At 39.5% G+C, this 24,242-nt stretch overlaps 2 protein-coding genes across 4 annotated transcripts in view; one reads left to right on the plus strand and one right to left on the minus strand.

Moving 5' to 3' along the window:
* The window catches only part of LOC138983344 (heterogeneous nuclear ribonucleoprotein M-like), a 37,658-nt gene extending 31,334 nt beyond the window's left edge, over positions 1-6,324 (minus strand). For all 3 annotated transcript variants that reach the window (XM_070356754.1, XM_070356746.1, XM_070356752.1), the window contains exon 1: positions 6,171-6,324. In XM_070356754.1, coding sequence (XP_070212855.1) covers positions 6,171-6,217 — 47 coding nt within the window. In that variant the 5' untranslated portion in view covers positions 6,218-6,324. The remainder of the gene's footprint in view (positions 1-6,170) is intronic.
* A 136-nt stretch (positions 6,325-6,460) lies between these two features.
* On the plus strand, positions 6,461-17,138 carry LOC138983449 (small ribosomal subunit protein eS17-like). Its single transcript, XM_070356761.1, has 5 exons — positions 6,461-6,531; positions 6,793-6,944; positions 8,024-8,129; positions 9,694-9,759; positions 17,017-17,138. The coding sequence occupies exons 1-5, from the start codon at positions 6,529-6,531 to the stop codon at positions 17,089-17,091; spliced, it is 402 nt and encodes a 133-aa protein (XP_070212862.1). The 5' UTR covers positions 6,461-6,528; the 3' UTR covers positions 17,092-17,138.
* The last annotated feature ends 7,104 nt before the right edge of the window (positions 17,139-24,242 follow it).

The following is a 24,242-nucleotide window of genomic DNA, read 5'->3' on the forward strand; positions in this document are numbered from 1 at the left end:
TTTAAGAATGTTGGTACCTAATTTGTTTATCATTTTTATATTTAGTCAAGTTTTGACTAAATATTTTAACATCGAGGGGGAATCGAAACGAGGGTCGTGGTGTATGTGCGTGCGTGTGTGTGTGTGTGTGTGTCTGTGTGTGTGTGTAGAGCGATTCAGACTAAACTACTGGACCGATCTTTATGAAATTTGACATGAGAGTTCCTGGGTATGAAATCCCCGAACGTTTTTTTCATTTTTTTGATAAATGTCTTTGATGACGTCATATCCGGCTTTTCGTGAAAGTTGAGGCGGCACTGTCACGCCCTCATTTTTCAACCAAATTGGTTGAAATTTTGGTCAAGTAATCTTCGACGAAGCCCGGACTTCGGTATTGCATTTCAGCTTGGTGGCTTAAAAATTAATTAATGACTTTGGTCATTAAAAATCTGAAAATTGTAAAAAAAAAATAATTTATAAAACGATCCAAATTTACGTTCATCTTATTCTCCATCATTTTTTGATTCCAAAAACATATGAATATGTTATTTTCGGATTAAAAACAAGCTCTGAAAATTAAATATATAAAAATTATTATCAAAATTAAATTGTCCAAATCAATTTAAAAACACTTTCATCTTATTCCTTGTCGGTTCCTGATTCCAAAAACATATAGATATGATATGTTTGGATTAAAAACACGCTCAGAAAGTTAAAACAAAGAGAGGTACAGAAAAGTGTGCTATCCTTCTTTAAGCGCAACTACTACCCCGCTCTTCTTGTCAATTTCACTGCCTTTGCCGTGAGCGGTGGACTGACGATGCTACGAGTATACGGTCTTGCTGAAAAATGGCATTGCGTTCAGTTTCATTCTGTGAGTTCGACAGCTACTTGACTAAATATTGTATTTTCGCCTTACGCGACTTGTTGTCCTTGTCCTCTTCCGAGAATGAATAAAAGGCTATGGTTTGCGCATATGTACATACACATTATATGCCAGGGATGTTGCCACAAATTCATACCTATAGGACAAATGTCCTGAGCTCTTCGGCATCAATAGGACATTTGACTGCTTTCAGACATTTTAAGTTTAACAGGACATTATAATTTTGTGCAAAACACAAATTTATTATCACACACACATATCAATATATGCACCAACATTGTGTGCGTATATTGTTTTATTACTTTTGTTTTAAACAGGACACACACAAAAAAGAAACAAACTAAAAAGCAACCAAAAACTTCAGCACTCTTACTTTGATTGGCACACAACCTGCATGATTTCCTGACAGAGCTTTTTCTTGACATATTCGACAAAACAGTTTACCTATATAGATGGTCTCTTTGCTGTCAAATTCTAACCAATTAGTACTAAACAGGGTCAGCCATGAATAGTTAACCTTATCAGGGATGTCGTTAGGCGTCGGACATCGGACATATATAACGATGAAAATCCCCAAATGTCCGATTCACATTGCCGCATGTCGGTCAGATGTCCTATCGTTTTAGCCTGAGCGTGGTCATTGTCCGATATGTACTCCATTCCTTCGGACAGCGCGATATTCGTTATTTTTCATTTCAAGATACAAATCTTCTAAAAGACCGAACGCTCTCGTGTTCAGCTGACACTGAAGTTGCCAGTGCCGCGTGCGGATCTTTTCTTTTGTCAGGAATTCCCGAACCGTTTGCGGTATGCGCTGTTTGGGTATAACCGTCTAGTGGATTATTTTTAGATCAGTGCATGCTACAGGAGTACGGGAGACAACTCCAACTGACTAAATTTGTCGTCTGCTTTTGTTTTTGATACGAGACGAAGCACTGAATTATGCCGCTGAAAAAAACCCTAAAGCCTGCAAAAGATCAGCATTAGATCAAACGCGATCATTTTGTTTTTCAACTTTTATCCAAATCATGCAGTTTGTAATCAAAGTAAGAGCTCTGAAGTTGTTCATGTTGGTTTCTTTTTTGTGGTTTCTTTGAAACTAAACAAATACAACATTATATGCACACTGTGTTGATGTATTTACTATATTATGTGTGTGTTCTACAGCGCGCGCGCGTGTGTGTGTGTGCGTGTGTGTGTGGGCGCATGACTTTGGAACAATTCCATGGAATGTGTTATAAGCTGTTTGGCGCAAATTCATAATGTCCTATTACACTTTCTGAAAGCGGTCAAATGTCCTATTGATGCTGAAGAACTCAGGACATTTGTCCTATTGATGCTGAAGAACTCAGGACATTTGTCCTATAGGTATGAATTTGTAGCAACATCCCTGCTTATTAAAAGACCGTCTGTGCGAATGTCCTGTTGTACCGACACGTACATCTTCAAGTTCAAGTCACGAAACTTTACTTCCATACGCGAGCCTTGGTCAGTTGGAGTTGTCTCCCGTACTCCTAACTTTAGTGCTGTAGACGGATGTACGCAAACAGCTCATACCGCAAACGGTTCGTAAAACGCAAGATCTGCACTGCACAACTTCAGTGCACCTGTACGCGAGAGCGCTTGGTCACTTTTTGAAGATTATTATCATGAAAGGAAAATTATCAAATAACGCGCTGTCCGAAGGAATGGAGTTCTTATCGGACAATGACCGCGCTCAGTTGAAAACGATAGGACATCTGACCGCCATGCGGCTAAGTGAATCGGACATTTGACTCTTTGAGCCTTTTAATCGGTCTATGTCCGATGTCCTACGCCTAACGACATCTCTGATATGGCCTTAAGTCTGAAATGGTGTCCACAGCTGAAATAGCTGTGCAATCTTGGCTCTCAACCTGATTTGTACATCAAAGAAAAATAAAATCCTTGTAAAGATTAATGAGACTTGTAAAAAAAAGTATGAAGTACACACCTAGAGAAACATTGTGTGCTCAGTTGTTGTTTTTAATGAAAATGTCGCCATTATCTGAAGTCAGCAGCACTACATTTTGGCCATTTTTTGTGACATGACCTTACAGCATATTGAAACATGGTCTACTCTGTCATATTTATGGGACAGAATGTCATGAATGACTTTTCACTGAGCCAGTAAAACTCAAATGTACCTTTGACAAAGCAAAGTTTTTGAATTTTGTCAGTGAGCCTGCAGAAAATGGGGAGACAAAATTTCACAGAAAGTTCATAACTATTTCCGTAAGACTTCATTTTTGTTCACTGATCAGCTCTAAATAATAAAGATTGAAACCTGATATATTTTTGTAAAAAAGTATTTTACAGTATGTTTTGCAGAGGTATAAAACATAAAAAGGGTTGTTTGACTTGTTTTTGCATGTTCAAAAGTAGTTTGAAGTTTACGTGCAGATTTTCTTGTGAAAAAAGAGTTATGAACTTTCCAACCTTTTGCCTTATAAAAAGAGTAAATTGACTGGTTGGGGAACACCTAGCTTTGTAATGCATTTGGATCCACTAGCAGCAGTCACACTGAAAGTTTGCATCAAGTTCATTCATTGGTGTTTGAGTAATTGAGAAATAAAAAATTCTTGTGAGAAAGTTATGAACTTTCCTACTATCTCCACTGAGAGGATTTTTTGTCCTTAAATGCTAGCCATGAAAGTTAAGGTTGTAGTGGAACAGCAATTTTGCATAAAAAAGTACATTAGATTTAGATACTAAGCAATTTTTGTCACTAAAGTCAAGCAGTATGCTTTAGTTAGCCATTTTCTCTGTGTCTTGCGCACTATTTTTATGTGAGAGTTACTAACTCATGTCAAAACCCAAAATATATGTAAAATGACTATTTTCAGTTTCCAAATTACACTGTACCATGATTTTCATCACAAAAAGAATCTACTGGCTGCTGACTGTTTCTTTCTGAAGTACTTAGCCGTTTTGTCATGAAGTTCATAACTTCACATAACTCAAGCTCATTTTTCAAGGGCGTGTTTAAAATAATGCCTTGTTAATAGCAAAAGAGTACATTTGACTTTATCTGGACATTTTGTAAGAAGTTTTCTGAAAATCAACCCTCAAAATTACATTTTGATAATTCCAGCATGAATCTGGGTTGACTGCACGGTGTACATAACTTCACATCAACTGACCCTCAGCCCCACGGTGTGAAGTTATGAACACATGCCATGAGTATGATTTATACACAATAATTAATTTACTACACTAAATCACTACCTCAAATGATGTGCTGCTCTTCTCCAGAGTAGGCTGTTACAGTTTGATGTCATTTTTATTTTAATTTACCAGCAGATTTTAGTACGTAGCTTTTCAGTTAAATAAATGATGTGAAGTTATGAACACACAGTCAGCTGACATAAACACTAACTAAATAATGATTTCGGTAACAGTTTTCATGACTGAGTTTGGTTAAGTAAATCATTAAGTTGTTTAGAATTATTTGCAAGAGACTTTAGTTAGTTATTTTAGTATAAATGTGTGATTGATGTGAAGTTATGAACTTTCACAAGTTTCAAACAATTTGTTTTATTTTGGCAATTAAAATCTGATTTTGTAATATAAGTGCAGCTTTAGCCTATACTATAACTCTGTGTTCTCAGTTTGTCATTGTTTTGCAAATATATTATACAGTAACTGTACTAGAGACCAACATAACAAAAATTCTTGTGAAGTTATGCGCACGCTCACATTTTATGATTTTTGTTATCGTTTGTTTTCACAAATGTTTTACTTTTATTACTTAGTTGTATGTTGATTACAAAGAGTAGCTGGAGAGAAAATAAGATGACATATGCACTTTCTTACTTTGGTTTGAATTAGCCATAGTTTGTGATGTCACGGTGTGAAGTTATGAACTCCTAGGACATTCTAAAAATACTTTCAGTTTCTGCCAACTCTTTGAGTCAGACAAACATTTTGGTGTATTGAAATCCTTTTGATGGTACTTTTCAAGCACATTTTGCACAAAAACAGCAAAATTGTAGATTTAATGATAACTTATGCCAATATTTGCTGTGAAAAAATTGTGACAATATTAATTTCTATAAATAATACAGATAACCAAAAAATCTTCTCCACACTTCATCTTCAAAAATTACCTTCATGTTCCAGCTCACCTTTTTCAGATTAAAAAACAAAACAAATTGTTTCCTGCCTGTATAAATTAAAATTTATTATACCAATAAAAGTAAATTATGTGAAGTTATGAACTTCCCATTAATGGAGTTCACATCTGCATCATGCGTGGCCAAAACAAGTTTAACTTGCTTGAAATGCAAAGTAATTTGCTGTAGCAATTTGCTCAGATGTCTAAAACAGACCCAATACATGTAGCAACAATGATTTAACAAGTCTAAATTTTGTGACGGTGTGAAGTTATGAACTCCTGCAAACTTTTAAACCTGAATCTGTGAAGTGATCAAACATGAGTTTTCTTAAATCATAGCTGTTCCTTGCGTATTTATGCTCTAAAATACATCTCTATTTTCAAAACAAAGAAAATGTTCATTTTTAAAATTGATTTTGTATGTCACAAAAATGGACACCTATTCTGACTTTGGGCCAATATATATGCATATGTACATATATATTATTTACAGGGTGAGGTAGTAGGTATTATTGGATCCTAGCCTTTCCTCCTATTTCTAAGGAATCTGAGCAACTCTCGCGAGACACATTCTTTGTTATTCTTTGAACGTCGTGAGAACTTCGAACCTCGGCTTTATAGCAGCTCGCGCGAGATCGCTGTACCACATGCTTTGCTATGCTCTGAAGTTTGCGAGAGCTTACGAGAGCTTGTAATAGTACTAATACCGATAGGGTCATTGAAGAACAGGAAGCATCCGAGTGACACCCCGGGCCCCAGCTTCCCCCCACACGCAGATCCCCCAACCCCCTACTAGTACTAGTACTAGTACTCAACTGCACCAAACACTTGAAACAGAAACAAAAGTCAGATTTAACTAGACTAAGAGTAAGATTAGATTACTATTATTTATAGTAAGAATTACTTTGTTTTACTTCTTTTTTTTTTTCTTTGTGGCGAACTTCCAAAAAGCTTATACCGTATTTGCAGTATTGGCTATAATTTTCGTGAAACTATGCAACAACTTGTTACATTTATCGACTAGAGAAATAAAATTATCAGCAAGCATGAGGACTCTACACCGTAGGCCTACAGTACAGGGGATGGGAATCATTGGGATTACAAAAATTTATGATAGCCTAAGGAAATCGTATCCTACGCTTCACTATTGCAATTTTTCCAAATGTTTACCTCCGTGTTCCGTTTGTGTCAGCTCTGCCTCTTCCAGAATCGGCCATAATGTAGGCTAAGAAAGGTAGGGAGAAAGAGGAAATAAAATACAATTTTTGTGAAAATGACGCTCCTTTGAGGACAATGCCGGCGCGTTACTGTTGTAAAAACTGGATCGGGAAAGTTACGAAATATTCATTTGAACTGACCGGCCATTCATGACGTGCAGTTCAAATTCGTATCTTTACTACAACAATAAAATTGCATGAAAGATGTTTTATTTTAAAGGAAAAGTTTTACTAAAAATTAACACAATCGGAAATAAACGTATTTTTATTCGACTTCCGCTTGACGACTTCCTCTTTCAAGACGTATCAAAATGGTGAGCGGAATAAACGTCCCATTCGCAATTTAAATCGCAATCATCTTACAGGCCCTTGGGAATATTATTCGTGTTACGCTTTAATATGATAGAAAAATGTTTCGTTTATCTTTTGATTATCGTTTATTTAAGTGAACTTGCCAATGTTAGTGTTTGGGGTGTTTGTTTACAAGGAAATGGGGTTTCTCACATGTGCAGTGATTGTAAACTCCCACTAGTACTAAAAACACTCTTACTTACCAAGGTCTGCTTTGGTTTCAGGGTCGCGTCAGGACAAAAACGGTGAAGAAGGCCGCCCGGGTCATCATCGAAAAATATTACACCAGACTTACTCTGGACTTTCACGTGAACAAGCGAGTATGCGAGGAGATTGCCATCATCCCAAGCAAGAAGCTTCGCAACAAAATTGCTGGGTAAGAATTTATGTATAATTCAGAACAGATCTGGATAATGTTGAACTTTAGCGTTTGTAAATATACAACACTTAAGTTCAACATGTCTCGGATATGCTTGCTCGGCGATTGTACTTGTAGAATAACTACTTTTGTCTCACACACATACACTTTCACAATCACACATCCATTCCTACCCTCTCAATACACCCTTTTGGAGTCTCAGGCGAGAGCAAATCCCATTGCATTCTGGGATTGCAAATTGTACCAAACACGAGGTCTTCAGAAGAGGTACATTGCCGATTGCGTTAAGTTTTCCCTCGTAAGCTCTTATCTCTTTGATATTTCTGTGGTTTTTGTCCCACGATAGTCACTGCTCTTTGTGTACGGTACACTGCAGAGTGTTTGGTACAACGGAGCGCCCCCTGCCGCCACAAATGTGACTAGCTGCGCATGCGCACTCGAAACTCCGAAGGGGTGTATTACATTCGTATGCACAGGCACACACAACTGAACTCTTTTAGTATAATTTAGAAAGGACTTGCAACAGGCATTCAGTTAAGCACAAGTAATGGCCAGCAACCTCATCCCGGTGTCTGACATAAGCTTGAACAACAATGCTCGAACGACATAAGCTCGAACAACAAAAAGCTTGACGCGACACCTCCGAGCGACAAAATATCGAATGATAGATGACACACTAGCGTGGGCTTGTTGCTATTCTTATCAGACTAATGTAAGTTTTTCAGTTGCATTTTGGTGGGAATGGGTTTTTTTTTCTTGTTTTTTTCTTCAATTGTTCATTGTAAAATGATGTTAAAGTGACCTGACAGTGTATGCCTGTGTAAGCACATTGTTGGATTGTGCACACACACGAACACAGAGCCAGAACACTGACACAAACACAGAAAGCACAATACGCACACACCTCAGATAGTTGTGATATGTGGGACGAGGTCTTGAAAAGTAGGATATGCGCCGAAATGGCTGCGATCTGCTGGTCGATGTGAATGCATGATGTATTGTGTAAAAAATTCCATCTCACACGTCCGAGTCTGGAGATACGCGCGCGATATAAGACTGCATATAACCTGTTTCAGGTTTGTGACTCATCTGATGAAGCGTATCAAGGCTGGCCCAGTGAGAGGCATCTCCATCAAACTGCAGGAGGAGGAGAGAGAGAGGAGAGATAACTATGTGCCAGAGGTGAGTTGTCTTTGTGTGTGAGTCCAGAAATGGGCATCTTTTGGTGAACATGTTCCGTATGTCCCGTTTGCTTCAGCTTCACTGATTGTTGTCTTCTGAAGTTCAGTACTGTCGTTATTCCAGAGAAGGTAGTGCTTTGAAACTTGACTCATGTTATGTGTCTGGTTAACTGAATTAAATGTTAATGAATAACAGTTAACACAGTGTTGTTGAGAGGAGTTAGAAATAGAGACAATTGTGATGTACGTGCTTTTGTTCGTTTTTGTCATTTAACTCTTTACGTCCTGTACACGTGACATTTCCCTATTGAAAACCTCAGTCCCGTAAGGATTTGATAAAAAATGACGAGAAACTGGGTATCTGTGTGTGTTAACCTCTCCTGGACTGTTTTATGAATAGATTGCATTCAAATTTCACTGTTCGATTGGGAAAACTTACTCTATGTGCCTGTACCAGTTTATTCCGTTTTTGAGTCACTTGAGAAAAAGTGACTCTATGTAATCGGTCAGTGTTAGTCTGTCCGGCCGTCCGGCCGGCCGGCCGTCCGTAGACACACGTTGGACTTTTCTCGGAAACTATCAAAGCGATCGGGCTCATATTTTGTTTAGTCGTGACCTCCAATGACCTCTACACTTTAACGATGGTTTCGTTGACCTTTGACCTTTTTCAAGGTCACAGGTCAGCGTCAAAGGAAAAATTAGACATTTTATATCTTTGACAAAGTTCATCGGATGTGATTGAAACTTTGTAGGATTATTCTTTACATCAAAGTATTTACATCTGTAGCCTTTTACGAACGTTATCAGAAAAACAAGGGAGATAACTAGCCTTTTCTGTTCGGCAACACACAACTTAACGTTGGGCTTTTCTCGGAAACTATAAAAGTGACCGGGCTCAAATTTTATGTGAACGTGACTCATTGTGTTGTGAATAGCAATTTCTTCCTGTCCATCTGATGCCTCATATAATATTCAGAACTGCGAAAGTGACTCGATCGAGCGTTTGCTCTTCTTGTTGTTGTTAATTATGCTGCATTATTTTGCATCTCGTCCGTTTCACTTGAAAAAAATTCACCCGCCGAAAAGTCAGACAAATCGCCAGTATTATTACCGAAGAAACACTCGAAGCTTACATTTCAATGTCACGTGATTGTCTGCTCCAAGTCCCAGCACTTGTTCTGCCACTATTCCGTCGATAAATCCCCAAATTTATATTCACTGACTGTATCGGCATCACCAGAGATGGTAGCAAAATCTCCGTGGAAAAAAACTCAATAAAAATCCGTTGCAAACTATCAAAACGTTCACCAAACGAACGAACCGCAGAGCAGCCATGTGCTTGTTTACAAAGGAAGTGACCTAAATGTGGTTTTCAAGCACAGAAGACCGCTTCCGTCCGGTGAGGTCATTCCTAAGTATAGTAACAAAGTCGTGCGGTACAGGACGTGAAGAGTTAAGAAAAGTTCAGAAAGGGATGTGCCTGCAGCTTTTTTATTTGTTTTTGAAGCTTTTTGTTGTTGCTTGTTTTCGTCACATGAAAGGCTAACTTGTTCTTCTGTTTGCAGGTCTCTGCCCTGGACTTGGATATCATTGAGGTCGATCCAGACACAAAGGACATGTTGAAGGCAATGGTAAGTACTGTTCTTTCTTTTGTTTTGATCTTAGACCTCCAGAATATGAGTAGTAGCTGTTAAAGGCATTCGTTTCATCATCACGTGGCAGTGTTCAGTTAATCAATCCCAATGGTACTTTACTCCATATCCCCATTAAATGTCTGTATTTTTCATGTAAATCTCTCTACATATTGTGCCTACAGGCTTTTCCTTAAGGCAAAAAAAAAGTTTGTTTCTGATAAGGCAGAAAAAATGAGGGTTGCTAGGTTGGTAATGTTTTTTTATTGACTCACATGCGAAGCAAAAGTGAGTCTATGTACTCACCCGAGTCGTCCGGCCGTCCGTCCGGCCGTCCGGCCGTCCGGAAAACTTTAACGTTGGATATTTCTTGGATACTATTCAGTCTATCAGTACCAAATTTGGCAAGATGGTGTATGATGACAAGGCCCCAAAAAACATACATAGCATCTTGACCTTGCTTCAAGGTCAAGGTCGCAGGGGCCATAAATGTTGCCTAAAAAACAGCTATTTTTCACATTTTTGACTCACATGCGAAGCAAAAGTGAGTCTATGTACTCACCCGAGTCGTCCGTCCGTCCGTCCGTCCGTCCGGACGTCCGGACGTCCGGAAAACTTTAACGTTGGATATTTCTTGGACACTATTCAGTCTATCAGTACCAAATTTGACAAGATGGTGTATGATGACAAGGCCCCAAAAAACATACATAGCATCTTGACCTTGCTTCAAGGTCAAGGTCGCAGGGGCCATAAATGTTGCCTAAAAACAGCTATTTTTCACATTTTTCCCATTTTCTCTGAAGTTTTTGAGATTGAATACCTCACCTATATATGATATATAGGGCAAAGTAAGCCCCATCTTTTGATACCAGTTTGGTTTACCTTGCTTCAAGGTCAAGGTCACAGGAGCTCTTCAAAGTTGGATTGTATACATATTTTGAAGTGACCTTGACCCTGAACTATGGAAGATAACTGTTTCAAACTTAAAAATTATGTGGGGCACATGTTATGCTTTCATCATGAGACACATTTGGTCACATATGATCAAGGTCAAGGTCACTTTGACCCTTATGAAATGTGACCAAAATAAGGTAGTGAACCACTAAAAGTGACCATATCTCATGGTAGAAAGAGCCAATAAGCACCATTGTACTTCCTATGTCTTGAATTAACAGCTTTGTGTTGCATGACCTTGGATGACCTTGACCTTGGGTCAAGGTCACATGTATTTTGGCAGGAAAAATGTGTAAAGCATGTGAGTCGTATGGGCTTTGCCCTTCTTGTTCCCATTTTCTCTGAAGTTTTTGAGATTCAATACCTCACCTATATATGATATATAGGGCAAAGTAAGCCCCATCTTTTGATACCAGTTTGGTTTACCTTGCTTCAAGGTCAAGGTCACAGGAGCTCTTCAAAGTTGGATTGTATACATATTTTGAAGTGACCTTGACCCTGAACTATGGAAGATAACTGTTTCAAACTTAAAAATTATGTGGGGCACATGTTATGCTTTCATCATGAGACACATTTGGTCACATATGATCAAGGTCAAGGTCACTTTGACCCTTATGAAATGTGACCAAAATAAGGTAGTGAACCACTAAAAGTGACCATATCTCATGATAGAAAGAGCCAATAAGCACCATTGTACTTCCTATGTCTTGAATTAACAGCTTTGTGTTGCATGGCCTTGGATGACCTTGACCTTGGGTCAAGGTCACATGTATTTTGGTAGGAAAAATGTGTAAAGCATGTGAGTCGTATGGGCTTTGCCCTTCTTGTTTAAAATTTGTTCTTAAAGGTCCTCATCTACAGTTTCGCTTATTTTTCAATAATCCCACCGTTAGATTTTGCTAAAAAGTTCTGTCAGGTGATGAATGAACCACGGGGAAAAAAGTTATAGAGCAAGATATACAAGTAAACGTTTTTACTTTTGGGAAGTGATACGTGTCACTTATAATGTTATGTCTGCTTTGTGTTGGACCATGTGCTTTTCCTATAAATATTGACCAATCAAATTCAAATCATTATGCTGACAGCCATATACTTACAATGACAGCAGAAGTTTGACACTGGGTATTGGAGCTCTGTCCATGATTTTTTAAATGAACGAAATGCATGATATTTGAGAGGAGATTTGCCAAATAAGGATATCCTACTACGCTGGAATACTACAATGAATTTACAAACGGCTACCCTGGCTTCGTCCTTCCTGATTCCATTTTGCTTTTTGTTTTTATAAGGAATAGATGCAGCATGTCAATGGTCAAATGTCAATTTCTGTATACAAAATTATGTAGACAAGGACCTTTAAGGATTTAAGTATTTTTCTTTTTAAACCCGGGTGCATGTGGATTTTTATTGGCCAGAACTCATGCGCCAGGTGCCGGAGAAGAGTAGCTTTCCTTGTTAAAACTGCTAAATTGAGTTGGTTTTTGTTGTTGAAAGGTCAAAAAAGGTTCCATGGTTGGCGAAAAGAAACACTGACTTTTGTTTTTAGGCTTTACTACTTCACTTCCATGTGATCTTTCCAGTCATTCAAGGATGTTGCTTGCCAGCTTGGGTTCATTTTCTTCAGCTATTTTCCTGTGATAGCGATATAAGTTTTGTCAATTTTTGAAAAGTTATGGCACTCCCAATCTTGTTCTCAGGCCCAGGTCTTCTGTCAGTGTCACTGAGCATACTTTTTTTTATGATGCACTGTTCTGCCCCCTAGCTAGTGTCTGTCCAATATGTTTTGACATGTAGGAGGTCTTGTGACTGAAGAATGTTTTTATAGTCAGGACATTTGTAGAAATTGTACATATACTTATAATTACTTATGGCCATTTCAGGTCCAACTCACCTATTCTCTTAGTCTTGGTCTGGGAAGAACACTGCATTCTTTAAATCACCTTTGTCCTACATTATAAAAAATATGCCAGTTCTGGCAAAATGGTGGCAAAGGTTACACTAGCAATGACACATGAAATTTTGATATTAATGGTTGAATGACAAAAAACACACCATTTTAAAGAGATCAAAATTCTGAGCACATAGCAATTTGTTTTATTTAAATCGGTGCAGTAGTTCTCGAGATATGGTCATTTTAGTTGAGAAATGTTGGGCGTCATTTGAGGACAAAGCTAGCAGCTAAATACATGGCACATAGACTGATAGCTGTGGCAATAACATGAAATTTTGAAATTAATGGTTGAATGACAAGAAACACACCATTTTAAAGAGATCAAAATTCTGAGCACATAGCAATTTGTTTTATTTAAATCGGTGCAGTAGTTCGCGAGATATGAACATTTTAGTTCGAAATCACTTTGCTTTGAGCGAGCCGAGATCGCAACCTCTTCAGGCTTTTGATCGGCCGAGTTTCGCATTTTTCGGGTCCAGTTTTGCGCAGCATAATCGTTGGGAATAAGTCATTTCTCGCTCGATTCTTTTGATTTTTGGCTTAAATGAAACAGAAGTTAATGTTTTATAAACTGCATTTGAACCGTGTATGCCGATGGAAGTTTTCAGACCAAATTTTAGTGAAACTCACACGAGTAATATTCACCGTCATGCTGACGGAGATGTAGCTTCCGGTGGGTCGCGGTTTTCTGTATGCGAAAGATGTAAAGCTTTCTCTGATTGGTTGCAAAATATCACAGCCCTCCAATGAAAATTACGGTACTCCCAGCAGTTTGAAATGAACTGGTCGTCTGCAAAGAGTGACGCGAAAATGGCCGCGAGAGGCAGTGAAGACGAACACGCACTTTCACACTCAAAATATTCCAAAACACATCTTTTATTAATTTCATACAGTAAACTTTGTTTTTGAATCATTTCTTTATTCATTCCTTTTTCATTTGATACATAATTTGTGACTCACAAACATCAATTATGCCAATTATTTTTCACTCAAAGTGAAAAAAAAGTGCCTTTTCACTGTGTCCTCAGTTGACGCTGGGCGATGTGGCAATGCTAGTTACACTGATTTTAAATAAACTTTGGCGTGTGATCAACGTCAAACATTTCGTTTTCATTTGATTTCCTATCTGTCCTTTGTACTGGAAACTTGCATTCTCCCAGTAAGGTAATACTACGTTGCAAGCCCCTGGAGCAAATTTTTGATTAGTGCTTTTGTGAACAAGAAACAATTGACAAGTGGGCAGGTTTCACGGTTTTCATCACACCACCTCACATTTTCACAACAGTAACAAACATTTAATACAGTTAAAAAAATGCATTTATTTGCAAGTTTAATCATTAATGAATGCAAAAAAATCCCTATCAGGGATAGCGGACACCTGTCAGCTGACATATACTGTTCAAAAAAAGAAACGCATAGCTTGTAATATATGGTTAATTTAGTTATATGGCTACAAGGATATCCACCAAACTGCAGAAAATGTTTATCTGGTCGTCGACCTTTCGTCCATTGCCACAAGTGAGCTCTGCACGTGACGCATGCGTTATCAGTGGCTACAATGTCAAAATTGCTCATTTGGCATGACCACTCGTCATGCTTCAGTGTAATCTCGTGAAACTCGGGGAATATTGAGCTCTCACCATGTCTTCCAAAACCCATAAAAGCGGATTGTTCGCCACAAAGAAATCAGACGACAATTCAGCGACGAAAGATGGCCCGATTGAGCAGAGAAGACCGCCAAATTGCATTGGGTCGTTTACAAGCAGGCCAAAGTGAAAGTGCAATCGCCAGGCACTTCCACGTGTCCCAGAGCACCATCAGTAGACTGTGGGTCAGGTTTCAAACCACTGGCTCCGTTGCTGACTTGCCACGAGCGGGAAGACCAAGGGCGACAACTGCTGCTCACGACCGCTTCATACGGCTCCGCCACCTCCGGAATCGTTTCCTGTCGGCCTCATCTTCTGTCCAGGCTCTCCCCGGGCCACACCGATTATCGGACCAGACCGTGCGGAACCGCCTGCATGAAGCTGATTTGAGAGCTCGCAGACCTCACAGAGGAGCTGTCCTCACCCGCCGCCATCGCCAGAACCGAGTGCAGTGGGGCAACCAGCACCTTCGCTGGACCGTCCGGAATCACTGGAGACACGTGTGGTTCAGCGAGGAGTCCTACTTCCTGCTCCAGCGACATGATGGTCGGAGGAGGGTCTACCGGAGAGTAAACGAACGTTACGCGCCCAACTGTGTGGATGAGGCACCCGTTCATGGTGGTGGAGGCGTCATGGTGTGGGGGGCGATCAATACCGCTGGAAGGAGCACCCTGGTGCACGTCCAAGGGCGCATAACTGCCCAGCGATACGTGGAGGAAATTCTGCACCCACACGCCCTTCCTCTTCTGGCTGACCAGGATGCCATATTCCAGCAGGACAACGCTCGCCCGCACACAGCACGACTCACCACCCAGTTCCTCACCGACCACCATGTCCAGGTGCTTCCCTGGCCATCCATGTCGCCAGACATGAACCCGATAGAACACCTCTGGGATGAATTGGACAGACGTGTGCGCAGGCGAGAGGAAGCGCCGGCAAATCACCGCGATCTATTGCAGGCACTTCAGGAGGAGTGGGACACCATCCCACAGCAAGATATCCGGCATCTGATCCAGTCCATGCCCAGAAGGTGCCGGGCAGTTGTTGCTGCTCAAGGCAGTCACACCCCCTACTGACTTGACAGCCTCGGCACCCAATCGTATTGATTGACTGATTGATTTGAAGATGCAAATGAACTGTGTGTGCATTCAACTGTGTCCATACCAAATTTCAAACAAATAATCTAAATATTGGATTTTCTGTTAATTTTTTCGAAAAATAAAACAAATTTGGCAAGTAGCAACTATGCGTTTCTTTTTTTGAACAGTATATAAGCACCGATATGACCCCCCCCCCCCCCCCCCCCCCCCTACATTTGACCAAATTATAAACATGTTTCTGAAGACACACAGCCATTGGCAAGAGCAATTATGGTCTACATACACTGTAAGTTGTTTAACTGTATTGCTATTGAGCTTAATAAATGAAATCCGATTATTATTTACATTATAAAAAGGCTTAAAACGATATAGCGCTGAACCAAACTTGACTGTCGTGGCAAAATTCCAACGATAGCACAATTTCGCCACCTCAAGCATTTTTCTTACCCTACGATCGAATTTGAGAAGAGAGTGGAACCATCACGAGCGTAAGTTCAAACCCAGTACAATCCTTCATGCTATCTATCAAAGCGAATGTAAATTAACAACCTTAAAACGATAAAGCGCTGAACCAAACTTGACTGTCGTGGCAAAATTCCAACGATAGCACAATTTCGCCACCTCGAGCATTTTTCTTACCCTACGATCGAATTTGAGAAGAGAGTGGAACCATCACGAGCGTAAGTTCAAACCCAGTACAATCCTTCATGCTATCTATCAAAGCGAATGCAAATTAACAACCTTTTCAGCACAAAACAAGCGTTAAACTTCCTGAAATAAGTGCATCGCGATCGTTGGCAAACGCTATCGTTGGCGACAGACACACTTTCATTCAGTTTTTAAAGAGAACAACGCAAACTTTGCAGAAAAATGCATCATCAGTCGAACGAGTTCAACATGGCGCGTGCGTAGGAATACGTGTCAAGGTCATAACTGTGAAAACGAGACACGGCGATAGCCCGGATAACGATAGCAACGTTCGTTTTCAGTTCCAAAACAAGAATTTGACATTTCCATTGCCGTAATTCTGTTCTGTATGTTTATTTACACACAAAAACATATGTTTGTAGAAGAAAATAGTGCGTATGCAAAACCTAGGAGGTAAATTGGTTTCCCGTCGTGGGGTATTTTTCCCGACCGACGCTTTCGAGCAGGAGAGGTGATTTTCGACGTCACGATAAAGTCATAAAAAATTGTTTTTTTTACAAATGTTTGTATGATTATGACTCGAATTGCATTCCTTTCAAACAATTATCAGGTCTTGATTTTAAAACCTGTGTGGGTTGATACTTTTCGTGTCATGATTACGTGATGGTAAAAATCGGGAAATCACGTCTGTCGCAAATTGAACGATAGCAATGTTATTTTAGATCGTAACAAAGCACAAACAACACAAAATGCGCTGACATTGTCTTTTCTATGTCTTTATTCCACCACAAGTAAAAATATACCAAGCATGTTACACAATGCAATCTAAAACAGAAATGATAAGCATACAAACTTTCGACCCAGTGACCAAAGCAATACTGTGAAACCTGCCAGTGGCTCTATCCCATCTCCCCCCTATCTGCAAATTGCGTTTACATAAATCTTTGTTGTGTTTCAGGACTTCGGCAACATCGCTGGCCTGCAGGTTACACAGCCCATCAACACTGTCAGCTACAGGGGGCCGCGCATGTGATTCCTCTCCTTGTTCAAAATGTAATAAACTGCTTTAGTCCTGGGAAATGCATTTATAGCCTTTCTTGCTGGATGGCTGCTTGTGAATGTTGGGTGTGAGAGAAACTGAGTGTGTGTGTGTGGGTGTGTGTGTGTGTGATGAGAGCCTACCTCAGTCCTTTATCATGATTATTACTTCAGGATACTGTAAGACTAAGACATGCATGCACTGCATTCTATACACAACTACCTGTAAGAAAGATACAGTACAAAACAATTTAACTTTTATCATCTGAAAGAGGAATTTGATGTCACTGATTACAACAAACGATTCCACACATTTGACAAGTTGACAAAACACTTTCAAATACTACCAGGAAAAGCAAAAACAAGTCGCGTAAGGCGAAAATACAATATTTAGTCAAGTAGCTGTCGAACTCACAGAATGAAACTAAACGCAATGCCATTTTTCAGCAAGACCGTATACTCGTAGCATCGTCAGTCCACCGCTCATGGCAAAGGCAGTGAAATTGACAAGTAGAGCGGGTTAGTAGTTGCGCGAAGAAGGATAGCACGCTTTTCTGTACCTCTCTTTGTTTTAACTTTCTGAGCGTGTTTTTGAGTCACTTGAGAAAAAGTGACTCTATGTAATCGGTCAGTGTTAGTCTGTCCGGCCGGCCGGCCGTCTGTAGACACCACCTTAACGTTGGACTTTTCTCGGAAACTATCAAAGCGATCGGGCTCATATTTTGTTTAGTCGTGACCTCCAATGACCTCTACACTTTAACGATGGTTTCGTTGACCTTTGACCTTTTTCAAGGTCACAGGTCAGCGTCAAAGGAAAAATTAGACATTTTATATCTTTGACAAAGTTCATCGGATGTGATTGAAACTTTGTAGGATTATTCTTTACATCAAAGTATTTACATCTGTAGCCTTTTACGAACGTTATCAGAAAAACAAGGGAGATAACTAGCCTTTTCTGTTCGGCAACACACAACTTAACGTTGGGCTTTTCTCGGAAACTATAAAAGTGACCGGGCTCAAATTTTATGTGAACGTGACTCATTGTGTTGTGAATAGCAATTTCTTCCTGTCCATCTGATGCCTCATATAATATTCAGAACTGCGAAAGTGACTCGATCGAGCGTTTGCTCTTCTTGTTAATCCAAACATATCATATCTATATGTTTTTGGAATCAGGAACCGACAAGGAATAAGATGAAAGTGTTTTTAAATTGATTTCGAAATAAAAATTTTGATAATAATTTTTATATATTTAATTTTCAGAGCTTGTTTTTAATCCGAATATAACATATTTATATGTTTTTGGAATCAGCAAATGATGGAGAATAAGATAAACGTAAATTTGGATCGTTTTATAAATTTTTATTTTTTTTTACAATTTTCCGATTTTTAATGACCAAAGTCATTAATTAATTTTTAAGCCACCAAGCTGAAATGCAATACCGAAGTCCGGGCTTCGTCGAAGATTACTTGACCAAAATTTCAACCAATTTGGTTGAAAAATGAGGGCGTGACAGTGCCGCCTCAACTTTCACGAAAAGCCGGATATGACGTCATCAAAGACATTTATCAAAAAAATGAAAAAAACGTTCGGGGATTTCATACCCAGGAACTCTCATGTCAAATTTCATAAAGATCGGTCCAGTAGTTTAGTCTGAATCGCTCTACACACAGACACACAGACACACGCACATACACCATGACCCTCGTTTCGATTCCCCCTCGATGTTAAAATATTTAGTCAAAACTTGACTAAATATAAAAATGACAGCATTATCGTATATTGCTATTTCATATGTTACGTGGATTTCCATTGGTCAATTGGGCAAAACTGAGCTCAGTGCAAAAGTGATATCGACGACATTTCCGTCGATATCAGTTTTGATGTCGACGACCTCTTTATTGCTTCCCCACTTCAAAAACAAAAACACCTAAATTTAAAAACAAATATATATGAAAATGTAATGATCCCAGAATTTAGTTGAGCAGGTGACTAAAGAGTAAGACTATTTGAAAGAAAAGACATTTTGAAATACTGAAAAGTACAAGAAAAGAGTGAACAAAAAGAAATAATAATCAGAGGGAGGGATATGGAACAGCCAAAACTGAGACAAATACTTTTGTAATTTCTTTACGGTAAATACAAAATGTCCACAGAATTAGCAATATATCTAACTAACTGACTGTGTGATGATATCTTCTGGTCTCGATTTTGATATCACTGTTTCAACAGACCATAGCAGAAGATATCATCACACAGTCTGTCAATATTGGGTTGTGACATTTCACAATCTTTTGCAAGATTTGGCATTGAAAGGTACACTTCCACAGGTCAAAAACGTCCATTTGAATTACAATGGAACCCCACGACTACCCTTTTTAAGCCTTGATTTGTCAGATGTCTGAAAAGGGAGGTTCCATGTCCTCTGTACATTTTCAGTGGAACCCCCATTTAAAGACGTCCCCACTTTTGAAGACTAAAATGTTCTGTTTGTGGTTATTAAACAAAATACCCCGCTGCAGAAAAAAAGCACAGCTTGGCCAGATGAGACCCCTCTGCAGGAGAAGCTGTTCCGCGACCCAGTGAGTGGCCCTCAAGAAGACGGCGACATTCGTGCGTGCTACAGGAGTGGATGTCAAGAAGAAGATTTTGTTCTAAATGTAAATTTACCTCAATTTTCACGATTCCCTGCCGAACAGGACCTGGTTTCTCAGGTTTTGGGAGTCTTTTAAATTTAAGAGAGGTTCCACTGTGACCAATGAAGATCCCGATCCAAGCTCACAGAGAAAATCTCAAGGGATTGAAAAAAACATGAATACATGCACGGAGGAAGAAATATCCTGAATTTCCTTAAGACAAGATCTCAAACGAAAATAAAGTATATACAATCATCAATGTGATAAAAAGCATAGACATAATTATTGCATGTGGTCAGTCACTTGCCACCCACCGCGGGTTAGGGGGAAGAATTTACCCGATGCTCCCCAGCATGTCGTAAGAGGCGACTAACGGATTCTGTTTCTCCTTTTACCCTTGTTAAGTGTTTCTTGTATAGAATGTAGTCAATGTTTGTAAAGATTTTAGTCAAGCAGTATGTAAGAAATGTTAAGTCCTTTGTACTGGAAACTTGCATTCTCCCAGTAAGGTCATATATTGTACTACGTTGCAAGCCCCTGGAGCAATTTTTGTATTAGTGCTTTTGTGAACAAGAAACAATTAACAAGTGGCTCTATCCCATCTCCCCCCTTTCCCCGTCGCGATATAACCTTGAACGGTTGAAAAAGACGTTAAACACTAAATAAAGAAAGAAAGTCACTAGCCGCTCATCAAACACACGGAGAACAAGGAACTTAGTCGATAAATATCGACAGGGGGCCGACAAATGGTTTAAATGGGAAATGTGTGTATATGGGTGTGGGTTTGAAACAAACAAACAAACCAACCCATGTGAACCCCGGGCCGCAGGCCTTCGATGTAGTGATTGAAAAAAAAGGATGTTCTCAAATGGTTCAATTCTCATTTGGTCTGATTCTCAAATGGTACCGGTATACTCCCCCCCCCCTGGCCGCAGGCCTAGGAGTAAAATTTTATAGACACTGACCTTCTTCCCAGGGGTCATTGACCCAGTTTTAGCTATGAGAGGTGGTTCGCCCAGAGGCTGTAGAGTATACTGGGGCGGTCTCTTTGATGTCTTGAGAGGAAACTTGGCCAGGGTAGTACATGCACCAGAACTGGTGGACACCAAGGACAAACATGAAATCGAAGCAGTTTGCTTTCAGAGGGAACGGTCGTCAGCAACTCAAACTTCTCTGTTTTCTTTTTTTTTAAATCTGACTTTCTTTGTGGCCCCCTGACTCCGCCCCCCTCCCTCTATAAGGACCCCCCTCCACAAGGACCGATTTTTGTCAACATTTTAAAGGTCGCTAGAGAGGGGTTCCACTGTATGACCTAACCGCTACTGGCAGACGGCCTCAATCTTCACGCGCAAAGACGAGATTAATAGGTGCTCGGTTTTGGTATTTTGAATTACATTACATTAAACCTTTGTTGGGTTTCATGGTCATGGCAACAGCCATAATAATATTACATGATGTATAATATCATATTTCAGCATATGTGAATTACATGTCATCATACTAAACTGTCATACATTTTTATTCCTACATTATTCTGATTGATCACAACCAAACCTACTATCATTGGACACATCCAAATGCAAGCGCCTGTTCTTGACAATTTAGATCAGTGCAATTTCCTGGGTCGGGCTTTGCCACAGACACTCACGGTTTGGCCTGTAGGTAAAATGTACAATGTATTTTCTGATTTGTGCACAAAAGCTTTTTTTCTTTTTTCTTTTTTTTAACATAACAATGTTTAATGTCACTGTATGTTTAAAAGACCATGGTCATATTTGTAAAAAAAATGTTAAATTAGAAAATAAATAACATTTTGGTTCATGATTTTTCCTACACCTGTGCTAAAGATAAGAAATAAAAATGTCGGGTATATAAGTCACTCAAATACAGCTAGGTATGAATGGCTCGGTTTGAGTTTGTTGCAGTTGACCCTGCACAAAGCGATATATCATGTTTTTGTTGAACAATTTTGACGTCACCCCTCCCATAGGGTGACGTATTTCACAACTTCCTGTGTTACACAAACTCTGTGATGACCAATTTTGACGTCACCCCTCCCATAGGGTGACGGATTTCACAACTTTCTACAGATGAACAATTTTGACGTCACCCCTCCCATAGGGTGACGGATGTCACAACTTCCTGTGTACACAAACTGATGACGTATTTCACAACAAAATGGCGCTGCCCATGGTCAACCTCGAAACTATCCGTATAGAATGGGGGCGTCCTCGCCCCCATAATGATGTGACCTTTGGTACAGGCAGACCAGCGGAGAGACTAGATCCTCTCTGGACAGTCACGGTCCGACAATGCGTCTAGGTGCTTTTGACCGGTATAGACTAAACACATTTAATTACATTAAATAGTCTTGAAGCGCTGTTTTTGTTAATCGGTGAATGAATGTATTTATTAGTTATGTGTGTGTCAACGCGGCGCTAGAGTAGACAAAACAAACAGCTCCTAAAACGATCAAAGTGCTTTCAACTTAGTACGAATAGCTTGTTCTTCAATTGAAATGCCTAGTATTTTGCAGCTCTGAAAACTGATTTTTAAATAATTATACACAGGGAGTAGAAACCAAACAATGGTCATGATCTTTTAATCACTGCGAAGCCAACACTAAAAGTGAAATAATTAAGTAAAATGCCTCCGCGCCCACAGCTATTGTGAAATGTTGATCCGTCAGTGTCGCCGGGCGGCATGTCGTCATGCCATTGCGAAAAATGATGATCCATGACAGCTGATTCACGTCAAGTATCTTTAAACATTCCTTTCTTCCCCCGCGAACGATCATGTCAACAATCAAAAATTTGTTCAGGCTTTTGAATGGGCATGGGATGAGAGCATCTTTCCATTTGAAGAAAACACGTGCTCCTGTGCACGTGTTTCCACAACACCCTTCGCAAGTGACTGGCCCTTTCACTGAATGTTTTTTCGGAGGAAACCCAAGGGTATTCACTCTTCTACAAGCAATACAAATCCGACAAGAGTTTTATTTTCGGAATTCGTTTATTTACCTTTTACGACTGGCTAGGTCAAGGTCAGTTTTGTCGGGGGAGGGTTAAGGGTACCTGGGAGGGTGCAGAGTGGGGTTATGATGGTTGCAGTTTCGTCAAAGAGAGATAAGACAAGACACATCCTTTATGAATGAGGGTATAATGGTATAAGCAAACAGGTGCTTTTGTACCAGCATCCAGCCCTCGCCCCAGAGAGGGACTAAGCAAATGATTATATGTTATATAAATATCAAAATCAGTAAACAAACAAACAAAAACAACATTATTATCAAATGCATAATGAAATGCCTTGAACAAGCAAAAACACTGAAAATGTCGAGGGGTGAATTGAGTGATAGATTAAAATGAACAACAATGTTGCAGGTAGTAGCCGTTGTTATTGTTAGAGTCAAGTCAAGTCAAATTTTATTTTCAGGGAACCCCATGGGGGTACATGAAAATAAAAAAAATAATAAATAAAAAAAATACAAGAACAATAAAGAGAGGAATGCAGGTTATTCCATCAATACATACGTACACACAAACCCGCTCCGTTGTAAAAATAAAATATCAAATAACTTGTTTTACAATGTGGAAATCAAATCTCCAAAATAATCGTTCTGGTTGTATATGGCGTACGTAACATTAAGTGTGGATAAAAAATACAATCTGCTGTCTAAATCATTATTTTTTTCTTGTTTTGAGCTGTATGGATTTTTTTCCCCTATCAACACCTGTTTAAAATTCTTTTGAAATACCCTTTATCAAGTGAATTAAATTTAACAATACTTTTTTTTTTATTTGTTGTTGAAAATAAAAGTTGAAATTTTATTACATTTGGATTTTTTTTTTATATTTAAGTGGGATACATTTTTGTCTTAATTCGTTAAAGAAACTGCAGTTAAACACATAATGGAATTCACAGAGAGATGGAGAGTAGCGATCTGAGGACATCTATATATATATATACGACTAGTGTCTGTCTGTCTGTCTGTCTGTCTGTTCGCGATGCACGGCCAAAGTTCTCGGTGGATCTTTTTCAAATTTGGACACCGTATTCAGCTACACCCCGGACACAACCTCATCGATGAGATATTTCAACACGTGCTCTCAGCGCGCAGCGCTGAACCGATTTTGGTTCCACCTGAGCTACCCGGGCCCACATACCGACACACCAAAGCCGCTAGACCACATCACAACGCCAAAGTTCTCGGTGGATCTTTTTCAAATTTGGACACCGTATTCAGCTACACCCCGGACACAATATCATCGATGAGATATTTCAACACGTGCTCTCAGCGCGCAGCGCTGAACCGATTTTGGTTTTTCTGTTCATTTCACCATTCCCAGTAACTCTTCCTTATCTTCTCCGGTGTTTTGCGTTTATCTCCCTTCCTTCGTGTGGCTTCAATCCATATTCCCGTTTCTACGTTACTATTTTTAGAATGTCACTGCGCTGTCCAGAACGCTTCCCTTGCACCCGTAAGTTGTTCTTACTGTCAAAGTGAAA

The sequence above is a fragment of the Littorina saxatilis genome, linkage group LG1 (genome assembly GCF_037325665.1).
Source record: "Littorina saxatilis isolate snail1 linkage group LG1, US_GU_Lsax_2.0, whole genome shotgun sequence".
Taxonomy (NCBI): Eukaryota; Metazoa; Mollusca; class Gastropoda; order Littorinimorpha; family Littorinidae; genus Littorina; species Littorina saxatilis.